Here is a 20,994-nt window from a genome sequence, read left to right as displayed (position 1 = left end):
GAAATTAATTTTTGGGGTGTGCGCTGCTGGGCCAGCTTATCGCCCTTGTGGTGGTAGCCCCCTCTCTGAAGCGCACAGTGAAGTTGCTCCCACAGTAGCTTTAGGTGGCTATATAACAATAGGGGGAGACCATTTGGCCCCTTGGGGTTGTTCCACCCACTCCACCATGTAACGAGATAGCAGCCGATCGGCCCATAGTCCCATCCACCCGTCTCTGCCCCATATCTTTTTATATCCTTGTCGAGCAAATATCCATCGATCCTCAGACTGAAAGTGACCGGTTGAGCTGGCATCTGCTGCTTTTCAGCGGAGGGAGTTCCACATCTTTACTGCCCGTGCCCCAGCAATGATGAAGAACTGGAGTGAGTTAGCACAGTCCAACTGTTCCTCTCCATGTCAGCGATGAAGCAGTTTTATCAGTGCACGGCTTCTCCAGATTGAAAGCCACGTTAGAAAGTCTGGGCATGCACACAACGCCAATGTTTATACTGCTGCTCAGTTTCCGCTCCTCATCTTCAAAGACAGTTTCTTCAAGGTCCTGACGAGCCAGGCAGACAGCTGCCGTTACTGCCTTGCCAAGAATCTCGGACCTCGGCATGAACTCCTGCATCATCACTGAAAAAACATTTCCTCCCCGCCCAAGAATTCTCAATTACACGGTCCTCAATCCATCCAAAACCGACGCTGCTCTCCTATCTAGGGAGTCGGTGCCCTCTACCACGCTGGATAAATACCAGGAGCCAAGCACTTTAAATAGTCTTGCTATGAATAGGCCACCCTTACCTCATCCTCGCATTTCTCTCACTCGTTTGCAATCAACTATGCTCTGACCAGGTGATGGATGGAGGAGGAAACCATTTTCAGACAAATTGAAAAAACAGGTCCATTTTCCCCTCACTGAATCACATGAAAGCTCGGCAGTTGTAAAGTCTGAAATGCGTCCGGTAAATCAAGGACTGACAGTTAAATGAGAACTTAAGACAAGTAAAATGCATAGAAAAGTAATAGCTTTCAGAATCGATCAAAACAATGAACAGGAGCATACATGTAGGAGTGGTGGCACATGGATCTCAGTGCGTGGCTAACCGCACATGGACCTCAGTGCGTGGCCGACCACACGTACGTTCTCAATAAGTGATCGACCGCACATGGATCTGTGAGTGGCCGACCGCACGTGCGTTCTCAACGAGTGACCGACCGCACGTGCGTTCTCAACGAGTGACGACCGCACATACGATCAATGAGTGACCGACTGCACGTCCGTTCTCAATGAGTGACGACCGCACGTACATTCTCAATGAGTGACCGACCGCACGTGCGTTCTCAATGAGTGACCGACCGCACGTGCGTTCTCAATGAGTGACCGACCGCACGTGCGTTCTCAATGAGTGACGACCGCACGTGCGTTCTCAATGAGTGACGACCGCACGTGCGTTCTCAATGAGTGACCGACCGCACGTACGTTCTCAATGAGTGACCGACCGCACGTGCGTTCTCAATGAGTGACCGACCGCACGTGCGTTCTCAATGAGTGACCGACCGCACGTGCGTTCTCAATGAGTGACGACCACACGTACGTTCTCAATGAGTGACCGACCGCACGTACATTCTCAATGAGTGACCGACCGCACGTGCGTTCTCAATGAGTGACCAACCGCACGTGCGTTCTCAATGAGTGACGACCGCACGTACATTCTCAATGAGTGACCGACCGCACGTGCGTTCTCAATGAGTGACCGACCGCACATGCGTTCTCAATGAGTGACCGACCGCACGTGCGTTCTCAATGAGTGACCGACCGCACGTGCGTTCTCAATGAGTGACCGACCGCACGTGCGTTCTCAATGAGTGACGACCGCACGTGCGTTCTCAATGAGTGACCGACTGCACGTCCATTCTCAATGAGTGACCGACCGCACGTACATTCTCAATGAGTGACCGACCGCACGTGCGTTCTCAATGAGTGACCAGCCGCACGTGCGTTCTCAATGAGTGACCGACCACACGTACGTTCTCAATGAGTGACCGACCGCACGTGCGTTCTCAATGAGTGACGACCGCACGTACATTCTCAATGAGTGACCGACCGCACGTGCGTTCTCAATGAGTGATCGACCGCACGTGCGTTCTCAATGAGTGATCGACCGCACGTGCGTTCTCAATGAGTGATCGACCGCACGTGCGTTCTCAATGAGTGATCGACCGCACGTGCGTTCTCAATGAGTGATCGACCGCACGTGCGTTCTCACTGAGTGACGACCGCACGTGCGTTCTCAATGAGTGACCGACCGCACGTGCGTTCTCAATGAGTGATCGACCGCACGTGCGTTCTCAATGAGTGACCGACCGCACGTGCGTTCTCAATGAGTGATCGACCGCACGTGCGTTCTCAATGAGTGATCGACCGCACGTGCGTTCTCAATGAGTGATCGACCGCACGTGCGTTCTCAATGAGTGACCGACCGCACGTGCGTTCTCAATGAGTGACCGACCGCACGTGCGTTAATGAGTGACCAACTGTGCAATCATTCCTCTGATTGCGTAAACAAAAGAAAGCTTGATCCAAAATGTAGACCATACCAAAACTGCGATTCTTGCAGTCAGATGTTTCTACAAGTAGCACAGATATTAAATATGTAAACAGGAAACTTATCCTACACAAAATAGTCCTCTCAATTGTAAAAAGCAAAATACTGACTGAGGCTTATTTGGTCTCGCGCTCATCTGAGTCACATGGTTTAGGGTTCAAGACCCACCCCAGAGTCCTCAGCACAAGAATGAAGGCTGAAACCCCATTCCAGTAATGAGGGAGTGCTGCATTGTCAGAGATGCCACCTTTGAAATTAGACAATAAATGGTGGTCTCCGACATCAGCAAGGATGTATGTAAAATATCCCCCTCGGTACTATGCTGGGGAGTTGCCCCCAGGATTCATCCCTCAGATCAACTTCACAAAATCAGAAAGTCTGGTTGATAACACTTTGCTGCTTGTGGGAACTTTGTGTGCAAGTTGGGTGCTGCAGTCCATCAGAGGGTCATTCAGGAATCTGGTAACAGCGGGGAAAAAGCGGATTTTGAATCTGTTAGTGCGTTTTCTCAGACTTTTGTATCTCCCGCTCGATGGAAGTGGTTGGAAGAGAGAATAACCCGGGTGGGAGGGGTCTTCTATTATGCTGCCCACTTTCCCAGGGCAGAGGGAGGTGCAGATAGAGTCAATGGATGAGAGACAGGTTCAAGTGATGGACTGGACTGTGTTCACGACTCTCTTTCGTTTCTTACAGTCTCGGGCCGAGCAGTTGCCATACCAGGCTGTGATGCAGCCAGATAGGGTGCTTTCTATGGTGCATCGGCATCTGTAAAAATTGGTAAGAGTCAATGTGGACATGCCAAATTCCCTTACTTTCCTGAGGAAGTATAGGCGTTGTTGTGCTTTCTTGGCCATAGGGCCGACGAGGGTGCCCAGGACATAGGAATTTGAAGCTGTCAACCATCTCCATCTCTGCACCATTGATGCAGATAGGGGAATGAATGATACTTTGCTTCCTGAAGGCAATGGCCAGCTCCTTAGTTTTGCTGACATTAAGATAGAAATTGTTTTCATTACACCACGCCACTACGTTCTCCATCTCCCTCCTGTACTCTGACTCATCGTTGTTTGAGATCTGACCCACTATGCTCGTGTCATCAGCAAACTTGTAGATGGAGTTGGAGCCCAATTTTGCCACACAGTCGTGTGTATAGGGAGTATGGTAGGGGGCTAAGTACACAGCCTTGCGGGGCCGGTATTGAGGACTATCGTGGAGGAGATTTTGTTGCTTATCCTTACTGATTGTGGCCTGTGAGTCAGGAAGAAGAGGACCCAGTTGCAGAGGGAGGAGCCAATCTAGCTTCTGATATTAAACGGCTACGTGTTTTAACCTTTGTTTTTAATGGTTTTAACATTTGTTAAAGTAGATTGATAAAAGGGTGTGACTTTGTTTGCAACTATTGTTTTGTTTTCAAATGAAAGTTAAATCTGAGGAGCCCAAGTAAACCCGAAATGGGGTGGCATGAGATGACTTGCACCCTAAGCCAATGGAAGAGGTGAATTTAGACTATTTCCAAATAAGGGAGGAGGAATAATGAGTCTGGAGGATAAAAGTTGGAACACTGCAGTTTTTATTGGCACCGTGTTAAGTTCAACATCATATCAAAGATAGAAGACGAAGACATCGCCTGCTCTGGCAACGCTCAAGAACTCCCAAGACCTTGAGAGATGAGGAACTTCTATGTTGTCTTAACTGCTTGTATGTAAAATATTGCTTAATAAATTGTGCTTGATTAAGTATTAGCTATTTGTACCTTGCAGGTCAAGCAGAACTGAGGACCCTGGTGTTAGAAATTAAGAACTTGAACCTTAAATTAGGAGGCTTTTAGAAGTCTAAACCCTGAAATCTTACAGGTTCTATTTCTTGTGCTAACACTGAACATAATTGCAACAGAATCCTTCCTCCATTATTTTAACAGCTGGACCAACCTCCAGTTAATATGTTCAACACCTCTCTTCAAACAGCAGCAAGTAATTCTATACAAACAAATATATTAGGGGCTGGTTTAGCTCACTGGGTTAAATCACTGGCTTTTAAAGCAGACCAAGCAGGCCAGCAGCACGGTTCGATTCCAGTACCAGCCTCCCCGGACATGCGCCGGAATGTGGCGACTATGGGCTTTTCCCACAGTAACTTCATTGAAGCCTACTCGTGACAATAAGCGATTTTCATTTTCATTGGGGAATCTGGCGGGTGGTTCCGAGAATTGGCACTTCCACTTATTGCCACAATGAACACCAGCGACTGCAGATCATGGAAGCTCTACAATCGAAAATCCAGCCTCATTCATCAATGTGGCTCAAAGCCCACACACACCCCGATCAGCTCGGTTAGTGGAGTTGTAAAATCACAGCTTTGCGCGTTAATAAAAATGTGCGTATTTGCAGAAAGCTGAGAGATGAATCAGAATCCCACTCGCTCGGATTTTCAATTTAAAACATTGACTGGGTTAAATGGTTTTCATCACTCCTGTGCTGGACATTCCAGCCGCAGGTTTTATACTTGCCTAACGGGTCCTCCACTTTGTATTTTCCAGGTTCCCCACTTTCATCGCCTCCTCTTGTTGTAGAGACAGCGGCTTTAAACGCCAGGGCAATGTCGTGGAACAGCTTAAAGGTCAGCTTGTCCTGCAAGGCGAGAAATTTGGGGCATTTTCAAAACACACAAAAGTGCATCATCGACCAGTTCAGATGATTATACAGCAGTTAAGGAAGTTTTTTTTAAAAAGCCATTCCGTGTTGTATCAACCAGTTTTCGGGCGATGTAGGCGGTCTCCCGTGTCGAATCTCAGTTTGCCTCCATTGGGAACAGTCCAGTACAGGAGTCGGAAAGTGCGGATACGCGAGCCTGGTCTACTGACCTACCTTCCATGTCCTTATGAAGGTGCAGGGGCCAGATTACGCCTGTTGCAATTAAAAGCTTAATTTTTCAGTGACCAATTTAAGCAACACTTGCAATTTATTGTACAACATCAGCGAAACAGTTCTCCCCCTACTTTGAAATCGGAGAAAGATTGGAACACAAGAAATAGGAACAGAAGATCATTCGGTCCACCGAGCCCTCCCTGGCATCCAATACAACCATTGATGATCTGGAGCTTCATCCCCACTTTCCTGTCCGCACCCATATCCCTCGATTCCCCAAGACACCAAAAATCTGTCGACCCTGGCAGCCAAATATTTGCAGCCGTGGAGCATCCATGGGGTTAGAGAATTCTAAGGATTCAAAACCCTTTGAGTGAAGAACTTTCTCCTCGTCACAGGGATAGACCCGTTATCCTGAAACTGTGCCCCCTTGGTCTAGATTCCCCAGTCAGTGTCTATCCTGTCAAGCCCCTTCAGAATTTGGCTGTTTGGAATCTTGCGCTTACTCCCCCTTCAGAATCTTGTAATGAGGCCATCGCTCATTCTTCGAAACGCCAGAGAATATGGACCCAATTTACTCAGCTCTCATCATAAGGACATCCCTCGCATTGCAGGGAACGACCTATTGAACCTTCCCTTCCTGTGCAAGTGTATACTTTGTTAATTACGGAGGCCAAGATTGCACAACGTTCCAGGTGTGCTGTGACCAAAGCTAAGCAACAGCACGTGGATAGATGGCAAGTTAATGTGGCCTAAGCTGCTTCCTAGGGGTGTGATCTAACCAAATTTGTCTGGATCAAAAAGGTGTCCATTTAAAGAGCTCCTCCATTTTGGACAGCACGGTGGCGCAGTGGGTTAGCACAGCTGCCTCACGGTGCTGAGGTCCCAGGTTCGATCCCGGCTCTGGGTCATTGTCCGTGTGGAGTTTGCACATTCTCCCTGGGTTTGTGTGGGTTTCGCCCCCACAACCCAAAGATGTGCCGGTTAGGTGGGTTGGCCACGCTAAATTGCCCCTTAATTGGAAAAATAAAATTTTCCAAAATAAAAGAGCTCCCCCATTTAGTGAATACCTTATCTGGTGTGGTTTGGGTGGGATACTTCTACCGCTGCTGCATTAACTAATCTCACTCAGGTACCTGTGAGCGAGGTTGGGGAGTGGATGGGAGGCAATCTTGGTGCGTTCAAGGCAGTGACCTCCCCCAAGGTGAAAGTGCTCGCAGGCGACCAATCAGATGAGGAAACTCAACTGCGAAGCTTCAGCCAAATGGAAAATCCATTAATTTGGATTCTTGTGGCTCATCGATCAAGAAGGGTCAATTGACTGAAGTGCGCCCAGCGCCTGTGCAACTCGAAGTTACATCTTAGAAAAAAAACAGTGGAGGAAGAAAAGAATGGGAGCAACCCAGAATCACATTGGCTTTAGCTCAAGTCACGCTCTGCAATTTTCAGTCAATTCCCTCTGTGTTAAGAGCGGTGAGTCAGGAACAGCGTGTTCTTCTCTGACAAACACAGGAGCATTTTTTAAACAATGTTGTAAATTATTTCTCTTCATTCAATTTTTTTTTGTAAAGAGCGAGCATTATCCAACCAAGGCACTTTTGTCACCCGTTTACGCCCAAACTCAACCTCCGCAGTGATTGGAAACAAAAAAAAAATTGCTGTATGTCATGTCGGGTTATTTTTAGCTGTTATTTCACAAAACTTGTCCTGACGTCACTGACCCTGGGGTACCCACCTCACAGACCACAATCCGCTGGAAATGGAACAATTCCCCAGAGGGAACATTCAAAGACACTAATGCGTTGCAATGTCACCTCAGATGCTTTGTTAAGTCTGCACCCACTTCAGACACCAAACAGAACATTTACCCCTGTGACAAGGAGACACAACCATTTTAAGTGAAGCACAGAACCATTTTATTGGTCTGATGGGCATTGACCGGTTCATTTTTATTTTACCCCCTTTGTGTGAAATTTTCATTACAGTGTTAATGTAAGCCTACTTGTGACACTAATTAAGATGATTATTAATCTTTCTTTTTTATCACTGTCACAAGTAGGCTTACATTAACACTGCAATGAAGTTACTGTGAAAAGCTCCTAGTCGCCACACTCCGGCGCCTGGTCAGGTACACGGAGGGAGAATTCAGAATGTCCAATTCACCTAACAGCACGTCTTTCGGGACTTGTGGGAGGAAACCGGAGGAAACCCACGCAAACATGGGGAGAACTCCGCAGTGACCCAAGCCGGGAATCGAACTTGGGACCCTGGCGCTGTGAAGCGACAGTGCTACCCACTGTGCTACCGTGCCGCCCGAGTACACTCCATAACCCCACTTAAGTCACACATATTTGGACATTGAGGGCAATTTAGCACAGCCAATCCACGTAACCTGCACATTTTTGGACTGTGGGAGGAAACCGGAGCACCCGGGGGAAACCCACGCAGACACGGGCAGAAAGTGAAAAACTCCACACAGTCACCTGAGGCCAGAATTGAACCTGGATGAAAGGAGAGATGATGAAGCCTAATTTCAAACGGGTGGCTTGATTGGGCACATGAGAAAAGTAACCTTCCGGGGCCACATGGATAGCCCTGGGGATTGGGACAAATTGGATTGCTCTGCAGAGGTCCAACCATGGTCTCAATGGGCCGAATGGTCTCCGTCTGCGCTGTAAAGGCTCTACAACTGGACTGCGGCCATTCAAGGCGGCAGGCGGCCAGCCACCACCTTCGCCAGGGCGATCACGCATGGGTAATAAACGCTGGCCTCAACAGCGACAGACAAATCCCAAAAAACAAACATACTTTGAAAATGTATGTACACCAGATCGCAAACGAGCCTGCGAGATCGGAGATGTAACGAATTACAGTGACAGCACCTCAGTTAAAACTTGACTTTGTCCAAAAGCAACCGATAAGATTTAAGTGAAATGAATAGACTGACTCATGGCCTTGTACTTACGGACTTTAGCTCGATATTTTATAGCACAATTTGCAGCTGAAAAACATACCAAACATATTTGCCCCCAAGGCCTGGTTCTAATAGGGTTAACATTTATTCGAGTAGCTTCCTGGCGATAATGATCTACTCTTACACAAAACATTATTCAGCACTCAAAACACTCCCAAAATGTCGGCGTTTTTAAACTGTCACATTTACAGCCGATATTAGATCACCCTCACACCTAATTCATGCAGGAAACACAGGAACAACTCCATTAAAAAATGCATTTGCCAGCAATATCCCCACGATTAAAAAAATGTAGTGCGCATTTAATTCGTTTGGGGTGACTGACCTCCACTTCTGTTTTCCACTGGTCCACCATTCGGACAGTGACTGCTATCAAGTCCTTTGTCTTTTTGCTCTTTGGAGTTGGTTGCTGTTCTTCATCTTCCTCATCGTCAGACGCCAACTTAAAAGAGGGAAAACAAAATCAATTCAGCTTTTTTTTAAATTAAGACTGCGACGATCACGCACGTTTATCAAGAGAAGGGACCTGCGAGCAACCTTGCCGCATTAATCACAGACTTTAAGAAATAAAGGTGGCAACCTGCACGAAGACACAGAGGACACCGGCCAGGAAGCAAAATGAGCCATTTAGGATTGATCTGACCAACGGATATTGGCGAAGGCGCTGTCTGTTTCTGACACTCATCCATTTTTATATTTGTGCCATGCAGTGCACTCAGTATAAAGCGGAGTAGCATAAAGACACTTCTGCGACACCTCTCGTTTCATTCTGATTATAGAAGAGTGCAGCCCAAGGGCCAGTTTGTGTGTTTACATTGCTAAAACTGGAGCGGCATGGTGGCACAGTGGTTGGCACTGCTACCCACGGGGCGGAGCACCCGGTTTCGATCCCGGCTCTGGGTCACTGTCCGTGTGGAGTTTGCACATTCTCCCCGTGTCTGCGTGGGTTTCGCCCCCACAACCCAAAGATGTGCAGGTTAGGTGGATTGGCCATGCTAAATTGCCCCTTAATTGGGAAAAAAAAAATAATCGGGTACTCTAAATTTATAAAATAAAAAAAACATTGCTAAAACCTACAACCTTGGCCCCTTAAACTTGGATTGACAATTCCGAAGGCTGATGCGAACAAACACCAATGCAGAAGTCCCTCAAAGTTCCCTCCACTCTTGGCAATCAAGGTACCTTGCCGTGGCATATGCACGATGGGCCAAATGGTCTCCTTCTGCACACAGGGAATTCAGGAGAAACTGCATCACTCATCAGGTGTTGACAATGCGGAGCCCGTTGTCACCAGGAGTGGCTGAGCCGAACACTATCGATGTGTTAAAGCAGGGAAGCATTTCTGGCTTCGATGTTCTCCTGAGGGCCAAACACACAGGGGAGAATGGCGTGGGAGGATCTGTTGTTGGGAGTGGCACATTAATACCAGCATGAGGCTGTCGGGCTGAATGGCTGTTTCTCTATTGCGACTATCATTCCACTCTGAGGGCCAGCTGTCCCTTCACTGCACTGTGACTCGCTCCATTCCCCACACTAGCTGAGTCACTCACTCAGTCGGACCGCTAACTACAGCTGGATTATTGGAGGCCCTGGACTATGGAGGTCCGTGTCCCCCAATAACTGGTCAAGCTACACCAACTTTCTCTGCGATTTTACAATACGGAGGAAGCTGGGAAAGATCAGATTGTTAATTCCAGCACGCAACCTCGGGGTACATCGTAAAGACGGAACGCCCATCGCTGCACTAAGTCCTTTCCTTCAACTGACCTGATCTTGTGTTTAAGAGCACATCGGTTTCCTTACCAGTTGCTGTAGATCTTATCCATGCCAGCAGATAGTGAAGCCGATAGCTGTCATTACAGTCCTCCCCTACATCTCTTATCACTGGAGTCATAGAAACCCTACAGTGCAGAAAGAGGCCGTTCAGCCCATCGAGTCTGCACCGGCCCTCTGAAAGGGCACCACCCTACCTAGGCCAACTCCACCTATCCCCAGAACACAGCAACCCCACCTAACATTTTGGACACTAAAAGGCAATTTTGCATGGCTAATCCGCCCAATTTACACACCTTTGGACTGTGGGAGGAAACTGGAACACCCGGAGAAAACCCACGTGTACAAGGGGAGAACGTACAAACTCCACACAGACAGTCACTCAAGGCCAGAATTGAACCGGGGTCCCTGGTGCTGGGAGGCAGCAGTGCTAACCACGGTACCAGCCCAAGTCAACGCAATTTTGCGTAGCATACGCCAGTGCAGTAACTACCTTGGACCTTTTATCATTGCAGACGTACTGGTCAAATTATAAGTACTGGTCAAATTATAAGAACATAAGAACTAGGAGCAGGAGTAGGCCATCTGGCCCCTCGAGCCTGCTCCGCCATTCAATGAGATCATGGCTGATCTTTTGTGGACTCAGCTCCACTTTCCGGCCCGAACACCATAACCCTTAATCCCATTATTTTTCAAAAAACTATCTTTCTTTACCTTAAAAACATTTAATGAAGGAGCCTCAACTGCTTCACTGGGCAAGGAATTCCATAGATTCACAACCCTTTGGGGGAAGAAGTTCCTCCTAAACTCAGTCCCAAATCTACTTCCCCTTATTTTGAGGCTATGCCCCCTAGTTCTGCTTTCACCCGCCAGTGGAAACAACCTGCCCGCATCTATCCTATCTATTCCCTTCATAATTTTAAATGTTTCTATAAGATCCCCCCTCATCCTTCTAAATTCCAACGAGTACAGTCCCAGTCTACTCAACCTCTCCTCATAATCCAACCCCTTCAGCTCTGGGATTAACCTAGTGAATCTCCTCTGCACACCTCCAGTGCCAGTACGTCCTTTCTCAGGTAAGGAGACCAAAACTGAACACAATACTCCAGGTGTGGCCTCACTAACACCTTATACAATTGCAGCATAACCTCCCTAGTCTTAAACTCCATCCCTCTAGCAATGAAGGACAAATTTCCATTTGCCTTCTTAATCACCTGTTGCACCTGCAAACCAACTTTTTGCGACTCATGCACTAGCACACCCAGGTCTCTCTGCACAGCAGCATGTTTTAATATTTTATCATTTAAATAATAATCCCTTTTGCTGTTATTCCAACCAAAATGGATAATTATCTGCATATTAAAATCTCAATTGTGACCACAGTCATTCCCAGTGGAATTTTGATGACTGCTATTTATAGAAAAGGTTCTGAGTATATTTTCATGTCACTCAACGCATAACAAAATGAAACCTTACATTCAACAACAACACGTTCTATTGATATAATACCACATAATAAGATTGTCCAGGCTGATTCAGGGGAGCTTTTTGTTTTCTTTTTTTTTCCAATTAAGGGGTAATTTAGCGTGGCCATTCTACCTACCCTGCATATCTTTGGGCTGTGGGGGTGAAACCCACGCAGACACGGGGAGAATGCGCAAACTCCACACTGACAGTGACCCAGAGCCGGGATCGAACCCGGGTCCGCGGTGCCGTGAGGCAGCAATGCTAGCCACTGCGCCACCATGCCGCCGTCAGGGGAGCTTTTTAAAACAAAATATCACGCCAGCAACGACAGGGGGCAATGGGTCAGGTGACCACATGTTTAGTCAATGAGATTGGCTTTAAGGAGCATCTTCAAAGGAGGGAAGATGAGGTAAGGAAGCAGGGAGCTGTCGGGAAGGAATTCAGGAGCTTAGGGCCCAGGCAGCTGAAGGCACGACCACCAATGGTGCAGCGAAATCTAGGCTGGTCAGGAGGCCTGAATTTGATGAGCACGGTTATCTCAGTAGGATTGTGGGGCTGGGGTGGGGGTTTACAGAGATAGGGAGAGGGTAAGGCCATGGAGGGATTTGAAAACAAGGCTGAGAATTTTAAAATCAAAACGTTGCTTGAACGAGAGCTGATATAGGTCGGTGAGCACCCAGTTGGTGGGTGGGTAGACGACTCAGTCATTCCAATGGAATTCAATCCACCCCAGTTAGCTAGACACCACGTGGTGTCGGATCAGGAGGTCTTGTGGCGCACTGGGCAGCGTCCCTTGCTCTGAGTCACAAGCTCTGGGTTCAAGTCCCACTTCAGGACTTGATGCCACGGAAGGCAGGTTCCTAACGTGACCAAACAGGTTGATTGCCATCCTGGGTCCAGCCTGATGACATAGTAAAGCGCTGGAGGGTTTCCTGGCCAACGGCAAACCACTGCAGTACTTTGCCAAGCATATCATGGACCAAAGCAATGGAAATCCTTGGACCCTCTCTCGGCCTGGTAGGTACCTGATGCAAGAGGAGGCGTCTGGTCTTTTTTTAAATTCAAATCACCATCTGCCATGGTGGGATTCGAACCCAGGTCCCCAGAGCATTACCTGGGTCTCTGGGTTACTAGCCCAGTGGCAATACCACTATGCCATTGCCTCCCCACGGTGAACCTCACTGAGCACTTTTCAGCCTTAAATAAAAAGGCATATTTAGCACACCAAAGATACGCAGGTTAGGTGGGTTACAGGGATAGGGTGGGGGGAGTGGGCCCAGAAAGGGTGCTCTTCCTCCCGCCAATAGGGATCCAAGACAGAATAGTCTCTGGAGGAGAGGGTAGAGTCTCAGATATTTATAAGGTGCTCATGAAGGGGGAAGAGTCCCAGATGGAGGAACTGAAACTCAAATGGGAGGAGGAGCTTGGTGGGGAGATGGAGGACGGGCTGTGGGCAGAAGCCCTGAGTAGGGTAAACTCAACCGCACATGCGCCAGGCTCGGCCTGATTCAATTTAAGGTCGTTCACCGGGCCCATATGACGGTGGCTCGGATGAGCAAATTTTTCGGGATAGAGGACAAATGCGCTAGGTGCGCGGGAGGACCAGCGAACCATGTTCACATGTTTTGGGCATGCCCTGAGCTGAGGGGGTACTGGGAGGGATTTGCGGGGATCATATCCCGGGTGCTAAAACCAAGGGTGGTGATGGGTCCAGGGGTGGCAATTTTTGGGGTTTCGGAAGACCCGGGAGTCCAGGGTGAGAAAGAGGCTGATGTTCTGGCCTTTGGTTCCCCGATAGCCCGGCGACGAATACTGCTGGCATGGAGGGACTCAAAATCCCCGAAGACCGAGCTATGGCTTTCGGACATGTCAAGTTTTCTGGGTATGGAAAAAATTAAGTTTGCCTTGAGGGGGTTCGCCCAAAGGTGGCAACCATTCATTGATTTATTCGCGGGAGAGTGAACGTCAGCCCGGGGGGGGGGGGAAGAGAGAGATTAGAGTAGAGTAGGGGGGATAAATAGGCGAATAGTGTCGATGGGAGAGGAGCGGGCTTGTGCAGTATGATTCGATTGAAGTATTGATTTTGCATTGATGTTTGCACATTTTTCCCTTTTTTGCTTTTTTTTGTTTATCTGTAACTTTTTTTTAATCTGTAACTGTTTACAATGCCGAAAAATACCTCAATAAAATTGTTTGGTAAAAAAAATAAAGGGTGCTCTTTCAAATGGTCGGTGCAGACTCGATGGGCAGAATGGCCTCCATCAGTGCTGTGGAAATTCTATATTTAACACTCAACAATTGGCAACTCTGTAGCTGCCGACAACGCTGACAGAAATCAGTTTGCTCTAATCATCCAAGTTAAGAGTTTGCTCTGTTTAAACACAAGCGACTCTAATACAACTACTTCCAAAAGCCTTCGTTTGAACCCGAGGTTGAAACAAAAGAGGCGGTTACCTCGAGTTCCGCTGGCAGCGTGTGCACCGGGTTTTCTTCATCTTCCGAACTGTCTGTGTCGTCAAAATTCAGCAGCTTCTGATCATTCTTCTCCAAGAATTGGAAAAACTCAGGGTCCTTCTCCTTCAGTCGCGAGAGCTGCTCTTTATGCTCTTTGGCGGCACCTTTCGGCTTCTCGTCCCTAACGAGACAAAGAAAAAGATATCTCATTCAAGTCACTTTTGCTTCGGAAGAAATAGTTTGTCTTCCCTTCTACAGAGCAAGGGGGTGTGTGTGTGTGTGTGTATGTAGGTGGGTGGGTGGGTGGGTGGGTGGGTGTGTGTGTGGTCATCAGCAAGGCAGCAATCGACACTAGAGCATCACTGGGCAGTCTACCAGAATTCACTACCTTGTAAAAAATCGCATTTCTAGAAACTGTAAAATGAAAGGTAAGCAAAGGGTGAAAAAGTAATAGTGAATGAGATTTCCTTACCTTTGGGAATATTGAGTCAGCTGGGACTCACTGGGTTAGCATTCGCGATTGCTATCCCAGAAATGGAAGATCTACTCTACGATGAAGGAAAAGTCGAAGCCGCTGTGAATCAAACTGATTCTACAGCTGCGGGTCCAGACCCACTCCAGTGGCTCTCAAAGTGAGATCCGCAGGCATTCTGGGGGTTCGTAGAATGATTGTGATTAAGTGCTTCAGAGCACTTAATCAGTCATTCTACGAACCCCCAGAATGCCTGCGGATCTCACATTGAGAGCCACTGGAGTGGACTCCACTATAGACTATAAACAGCTCCATTTCACTCACTCATGCAATGCGTACAAGCCCCTTACTTGAACAGAAACCCAAAGGATTCAGTGAAAAGAAAGTGGTAACATTTAATCTGCAAATTAAGTCTTGGAGACCTATAAGACATAGAAGCTGAATTAGGCCACTCGGCCCATCGAGTTTGCTCCGCCATTAAATAATGGCTGATATGTTTCTCATCCCCATTCTCCTGCCTTCTCCCCATAACCCCTGATTCGCTTATTAATCAAGAACCTATCTATCTCTGTTTTAAAGACACAATGATTTGGCCTCCACAGCCTTCTGCGGCAAAGAGTTCCAGATTCACCACCCTCTGGCTGAAGAAATTCCTCCTCATCTCTGTTTTAAAGGATCATCCCTTCAGTCTGAGGTTGCGCTCTCTGGGTCTAGTTTTTTCTACCAGAGGAAACATCTTCTCCCTGTCCACTCTATCCAGGCCTCAGTTTCCTGTAAGTTCCAATAAGATCCCCCCTCATCCTTCTAGACTCCACCGAGTACCGCCCCAGAGTCCTCAACCGTCCATCATCTGACCAGCTCTTCACTCTCTCCTCAGGTTACCATGGTCCGAGGGGGCATTGGTGACCATGGACCTCCATGTTAATCTTGCTCTGGAGGCATTTTCATTGGCGGCACATTCATCCAGTTTGTGAGGTTCTTTAGAAAGGTTGTTCTTCGTCCACCTTTTCCCATCGATCCATCCCATCAAAGAACAAAGAAAATTACAGCACAGGAACAGGCCCTTCGGCCCTCCCAGCCTGCACCGATCCAGATTCTTTATCTTTCTTTCGGACTTTCTAAATCATGATTTCTTATTACGTGCCCAAGAAATTCCAGCTCCCTCTTTCCTCATCTTAGTCAACAGATTTCTGTTGGTCTCGGACCATCATCGCTTCATTGGTAGTGTAGCTTACCCCAAGAAATCTTCATAATTCGCCTCAAAATCCAGGAACTGTGCAGCCTCAATAATTCTTCTGCATTCCTTTGATGATTATCCAGCATTCACTTCCATGTCAAAATCGGACAGATCCCATATGCCAGGATTCTCAGCTTACTTTTCACAGCTAATTTTGACTAGGATGATAATTTTTCTTTTATTTTCCCCGTGTCTGCGTGGGCCTCACCCCCCCAACCCAAAAAGACGCTACATTGCCCCTTAATTGGGGGGAAAAAAGGAATTGGGTCATCTAAATTCATATTGAAATAATATTTTATTTTTTTTTAAAATACGTTTTTGGCCTCGCAAATCCATCGCCATGTTTCTTAGTTGTTCTTTCCGTCTGACGCTTTTTAAAATGAATTTAGAGCACCCAATTATTTTTTTCCAATGAAGGGGCAATTTAACGTGGCCAATCCACCTACCTGCACATCTTTGGGTTGTGGGGGTCAGACCCGCGCAGATATGGGGAGAATGTGCAAACTGCGCACGGACCCAGAGCTGGGATCGAACCGGGGTCCTCAGTGCCGTCGGCAGCAATGCTAACCACTGCGCCACCGTGCCACTCCCTTTCCGTCTGATGTTAACTTACTTTCTGGTACAACTTTCTGGGTACAGCTACCTCTGTGACTTTTTCCATTCTTCACTCTGATCTTCATTCTGGTACGATTTTCTTTTTGGACATTTTATTCCCTTCCAATCTTTGCTCAGCCCTCGTTTCTCACTTTCACTCCCTGCTCCATCCAAAATCTTCCTCTTCAGGAGTTGGCAACGAGAACAATTCTTCCATATTATCCAAGTTGCCATCCCCAACTAATCATTCGGGAAGGCTTTCAACCCCTTGAAGAGTATTTTCACTGTACAAGCTGGATAAATCTGAAGAGAGAGAACACACCTCTGTCTGACCCCTGTTTTATTCTTCAGAAAAATCACTTCAATCATTCTCAACTTTTACAGCTGCAGTTTGTTCCCAATAAAGATTTCTCATCACTCTACAACCTTTGCCGTCAAGGTCAAGAGACTCTAACATGCTCATCAAGATTTCATGTTTCACCTCATCAAATGCCTTGCGATAATCAATAAAACACATGCCTTTCATCCCTTTGGCAGTTTCTGATAGAATGCACACCATAGAGATAGCATTTCTCATCTCTCTATCTTTTACAAAACCGCATTGAAGATCTGATAACTTCCTCCTGACCCTATTCATCAGTGCCCGAGGAAGGACCTTAGTAAAGTGACTCATCAGACTGATCATACAATAGAGTTCCTATTCAAGTGCCCTGTGTCACTGAAAGGTAAGCCTCAACCTGTCAATTCCAAAGTCTTCCAGACTTTTAATTTGTTCAGTGGTTTTCACCTGGCCAGGTGGTTTTATTGTTTTCCAACTTTTTTGTTGCTGTTCTTTAGTTTGACTTTCACGAATGAGATCTCCACAGACGCAAGTTAGATGTCACACCCAGGGCAGCACGGTGGCACAGTGGTTAGCACTGCAACCTCACGGCACCGAGGTCCCAGGTTCGATGCCGGCTCTGGGTCACTGTCCGTGTGGAGTTTGCACATTCTCCCCGTGTTTGCGTGGGTTTCGCCCCCACAGCCCAAAAATGTGCAGGGTAGGTGGACTTAACACGCAAAATTGGGAAAAAATGAATTGGGTATGTTAAATTTATTTTTAAAGGGAAAAAAAGACATGTCGCACCCAAACCCTCCGACCACCAGGCTGTGAGATACTCGGAGGTGTAACTACTGCCTGGAAAGTATGTTTTAATTATACTTTCGAGAAAACAGGTAATTACTCACAGATATCAGTGAAATGGGTGTGGCGGCAAGTCTGCGCACCCTACCCTGCTCCCCTCCGAAGTGGGACAGCCATCTCACTCTGCCATGCTCCCCTCCGAAGTGGGGCAGCCATCTCACTCTGCCATGCTCCCCTCCGAAGTGGGACAGCCATCTCACTCTGCCATGCTCCCCTCCGAAGTGGGACAGCCATCTCACTCTGCCATGCTCCCCTCCGAAGTGGGACAGCCATCTCACTCTGCCATGCTCCCCTCCGAAGTGGGACAGCCATCTCACTCTGCCATGCTCCCCTCCGAAGTGGGACAGCCATCTCACTCTGCCATGCGCCCCTCCGAAGTGGGACAGCCATCTCACTCTGCCATGCGCCCCTCCGAAGTGGGACAGCCATCTCACTCTGCCATGCACGCACTCCACTCACGTCTTTTGCGTTTCACATTATTTTGCAGAACTCCTGAAAGTCCCAAGTTTGAGAACTACTGGAGTTTACATTACAGATTAAAAACGACTCCATTTCACTCACTGTGTAGCAGTCTGAACATATAAATATCAGCACAGAACACCAATATTCTACTTGGGGCAGCACAGTAGCATAGTGGTTAGCATAAATGCTTCACAGCTCCAGGATCCCAGGTCGATTCCCGGCTTGGGTCACTGTCTGTGTGGAGTCTGCACATCTTCCCCGTGTGTGCGTGGGTTTCCTCCGGGTGCTCCGGTTTCCTCCCACAGTCCAAAGATGTGCGGGTTAGGTGGATTGGCCATGATAAATTGCCCTTAGTGTCCAAAATTGCCCTTAGTGTTGGGTGGGGTTACTGGGTTATGGGGATAGGATAGAGGTGTGGGCTTGGGTAGGGTGCTCTTTCCAAGAGCTGGTGCAGACTCGATGGGCCGAATGGCCTCCTTCTGCACTGTAAATGCTATGAACATCTTTCTCTCGGGGTTTAACATTTGCTGCCTTGCCTTATTGTCCTAGGCCCAGCCACCTTCAGCTGATTTGCCAATGCCCTCAATACTGTGGCTACAACAGGTCGGCAGTTGGGAATTTTGTGGCGCGTAACTTACCTCCTGGCACCTCTAAGCCTTAACACCATCGACAAGACACAAGTCAGGAGTGTGTTGGAATACTCTCCACTTGCCTGGATGAGTGCAGCTCCCACAACACTCAACATCATCCAGAACAATGCAACCCACTTCATTGGCACTCCATTCATCACCTTAACCATTCATTCCCTCCATCACCGACACACAGCACCAGCAGCACATACCATCTACAAGATGCGTTGCAGGGATATTCCACAGCACATTCCAAACTCTCGATCTCTCCCATCCAAATACAAAACGCCAGATGCATGGGAGCCCCACCACCTCCCCTCCAAGTTCCCCTCCAAGCCATTCACCATCCTGACGTGAAATATATCGCCGTTCCTTCACTGTCGTTGGGGCAAATTCCTGAAACTCCCCTCCCTGTGCCTGCAGTGGTTCAAGAAGGCAGTTCACCACCACCCTTTCGAGGACAATTAGGGATGGGCAGTAAATGTTGGCTGAGCCAGTGACACCCACATTCTATGAAAGAACGTAGAAACACAAGGAGATCTCTTACAGGTGCTGATTCTACGGCACACCCAAATCCTATGTTGGAATTGGATTATATCGTCAGTGGAAAAGTCAAGGCACCAAAAACTGAACGAGGGAAGGTGGAAAATAGACGACAAAATCTTGGGTGCAAATTGTCGGAAGATATCGGAGATACGGCAGAAGAAAAAGCCATTTTATGTTTTAAGCATTGTAAACTGTGATGAGGGCAGTACAGAAGTCCAAAAGGACCTAGACAAGTTGGTGGAGTGAACAGAGAGGTGGCACATGAGGTTCAATGCGGAGAAGTGTGAGGTGATGCATTTTGGTAGGTAGAACATGGAGACGCGATATAAAATGGAGACACAATATAAAAACATGGAGACATTATAAAATATATAATGGTATGGATCCTGCTCTGCCCAGGATCGCAGGAAACTGCACACGGTCGTGAATGTAGCCCAATCCATCACGCAAACCGGCCTCCCATCCACTGACTCTGTCTACAATTCCCGCTGCCTTGGAAAGGCAGCCAGCATAATTAAGAACCCTGTGCACCCCCGACATACTCTCTTCCACCTTCTACCGTCAGGAAAAAGATACCAAAGTTTGAGGTCACGTACCAACTGACTCACGAACAGCTTCTTCCCTGCTGCCATCAGACTTTTGAATGGACCTACCTCGTATTAAGTTGATCTTTTCTCTACACCTTGCTATAACTGTAACATTATATTCTGCAGCCTCTCCTTCCTTCCCTATGTATGGTATGCATTGTTTGTACAGCATGCAAGAAACAATACTTTTCACTTTGTACTAATACATGTGACAATAATAAATCAAATCAAAAAATCAAATCAAAAAAAAAAATAAGAGTTACAATTCTTAAGAGAGTTCAGGAGCAGATGGAGCTGGATGTAAATTTACATAGATCATTGAAGATGATGAGAGCAGTTAATAAAGCATACGGTATTCGGGGATGTATTAATGGAGCATAGAGTACAAGAGCAAGGAGGTTATGCTGAACTTATACAAGACACTAGCTAGACCTCAGCAGGAATATTGTGCACAGTTCTGGGAGCCACATTATAGGAAGGATGTGTATGCATTGGAGAGTTTGCAGAGGAGATTCACAAGAATGATTCCAGGAATGAGAAATTTCAGTGATGAGGATAGATTGGAGACATGGGACTGTTCTCTATGGAGAGAAGAGAAGTGTTAAAAATAATAAGGGGCTGGATAAGGAGAGAAACTGTTTCCTCATAAAAAGATTGAGAAAGAGGGGGCACAGATTTGGAAGTGATTTGCAAAAGAAGCAAACGTGGTGAGATAATTTTTTTTTCCACACACACAGAAAGGGTTCGGGTCTGGAAGGGTGGAGGGTCCAATCCAGGCATTCAAATAGAACATGAGATGACGATTTGAAAAGAAACAACGTGCAGGGGTCTGGAAAAAGGCACCAAGTCACAATGTTCATTTTGAGAGACGGTGCAGACAAGCTGGGCCAAAAGGCCTCCTTCTGTGTCATAACAATTCCATGATTCAGAAGAGAACGGGCAATGATCTAAAGGGTACAAGAAATCGCAGGATTATGGGGAATAGACAGGGGAGTGGGACAGGCGGAGTAACTCTTGTGGACAGCCAGCACGGACACGATGGGCCAAAGGGCCTCCGTGTGCGCCGTATCCATTCTATGATTCTATCATTCCGTCATGCGAGAGTAGCTTTAAGAAATTGTGTTTTTACGGAATAACTGTAGTGGGTGGACCTTTAAGAAATTA

General features: G+C 47.3%; 1 protein-coding gene across 2 annotated transcripts in view; it reads right to left on the bottom strand.

The window, feature by feature from the left end:
- The window catches only part of noc2l (NOC2-like nucleolar associated transcriptional repressor), a 185,613-nt gene that overhangs the window by 153,768 nt on the left and 10,851 nt on the right, over positions 1-20,994 (bottom strand). For both annotated transcript variants that reach the window (XM_038821980.1, XM_038821981.1), the window contains exons 3-5: positions 14,121-14,301; positions 8,752-8,868; positions 5,095-5,215 (exon numbers count right to left, since the gene is read on the bottom strand). In XM_038821980.1, the coding sequence (XP_038677908.1) occupies positions 5,095-5,215; positions 8,752-8,868; positions 14,121-14,301 (419 nt within the window). The remainder of the gene's footprint in view (positions 1-5,094; positions 5,216-8,751; positions 8,869-14,120; positions 14,302-20,994) is intronic.

Source organism: Scyliorhinus canicula, chromosome 16 (assembly GCF_902713615.1).
Source record: "Scyliorhinus canicula chromosome 16, sScyCan1.1, whole genome shotgun sequence".
Classification (NCBI taxonomy): Eukaryota; Metazoa; Chordata; class Chondrichthyes; order Carcharhiniformes; family Scyliorhinidae; genus Scyliorhinus; species Scyliorhinus canicula.
Note: the sequence above shows the minus strand (reverse complement) of the source record. Positions and strands in the feature narration are given on the sequence as shown.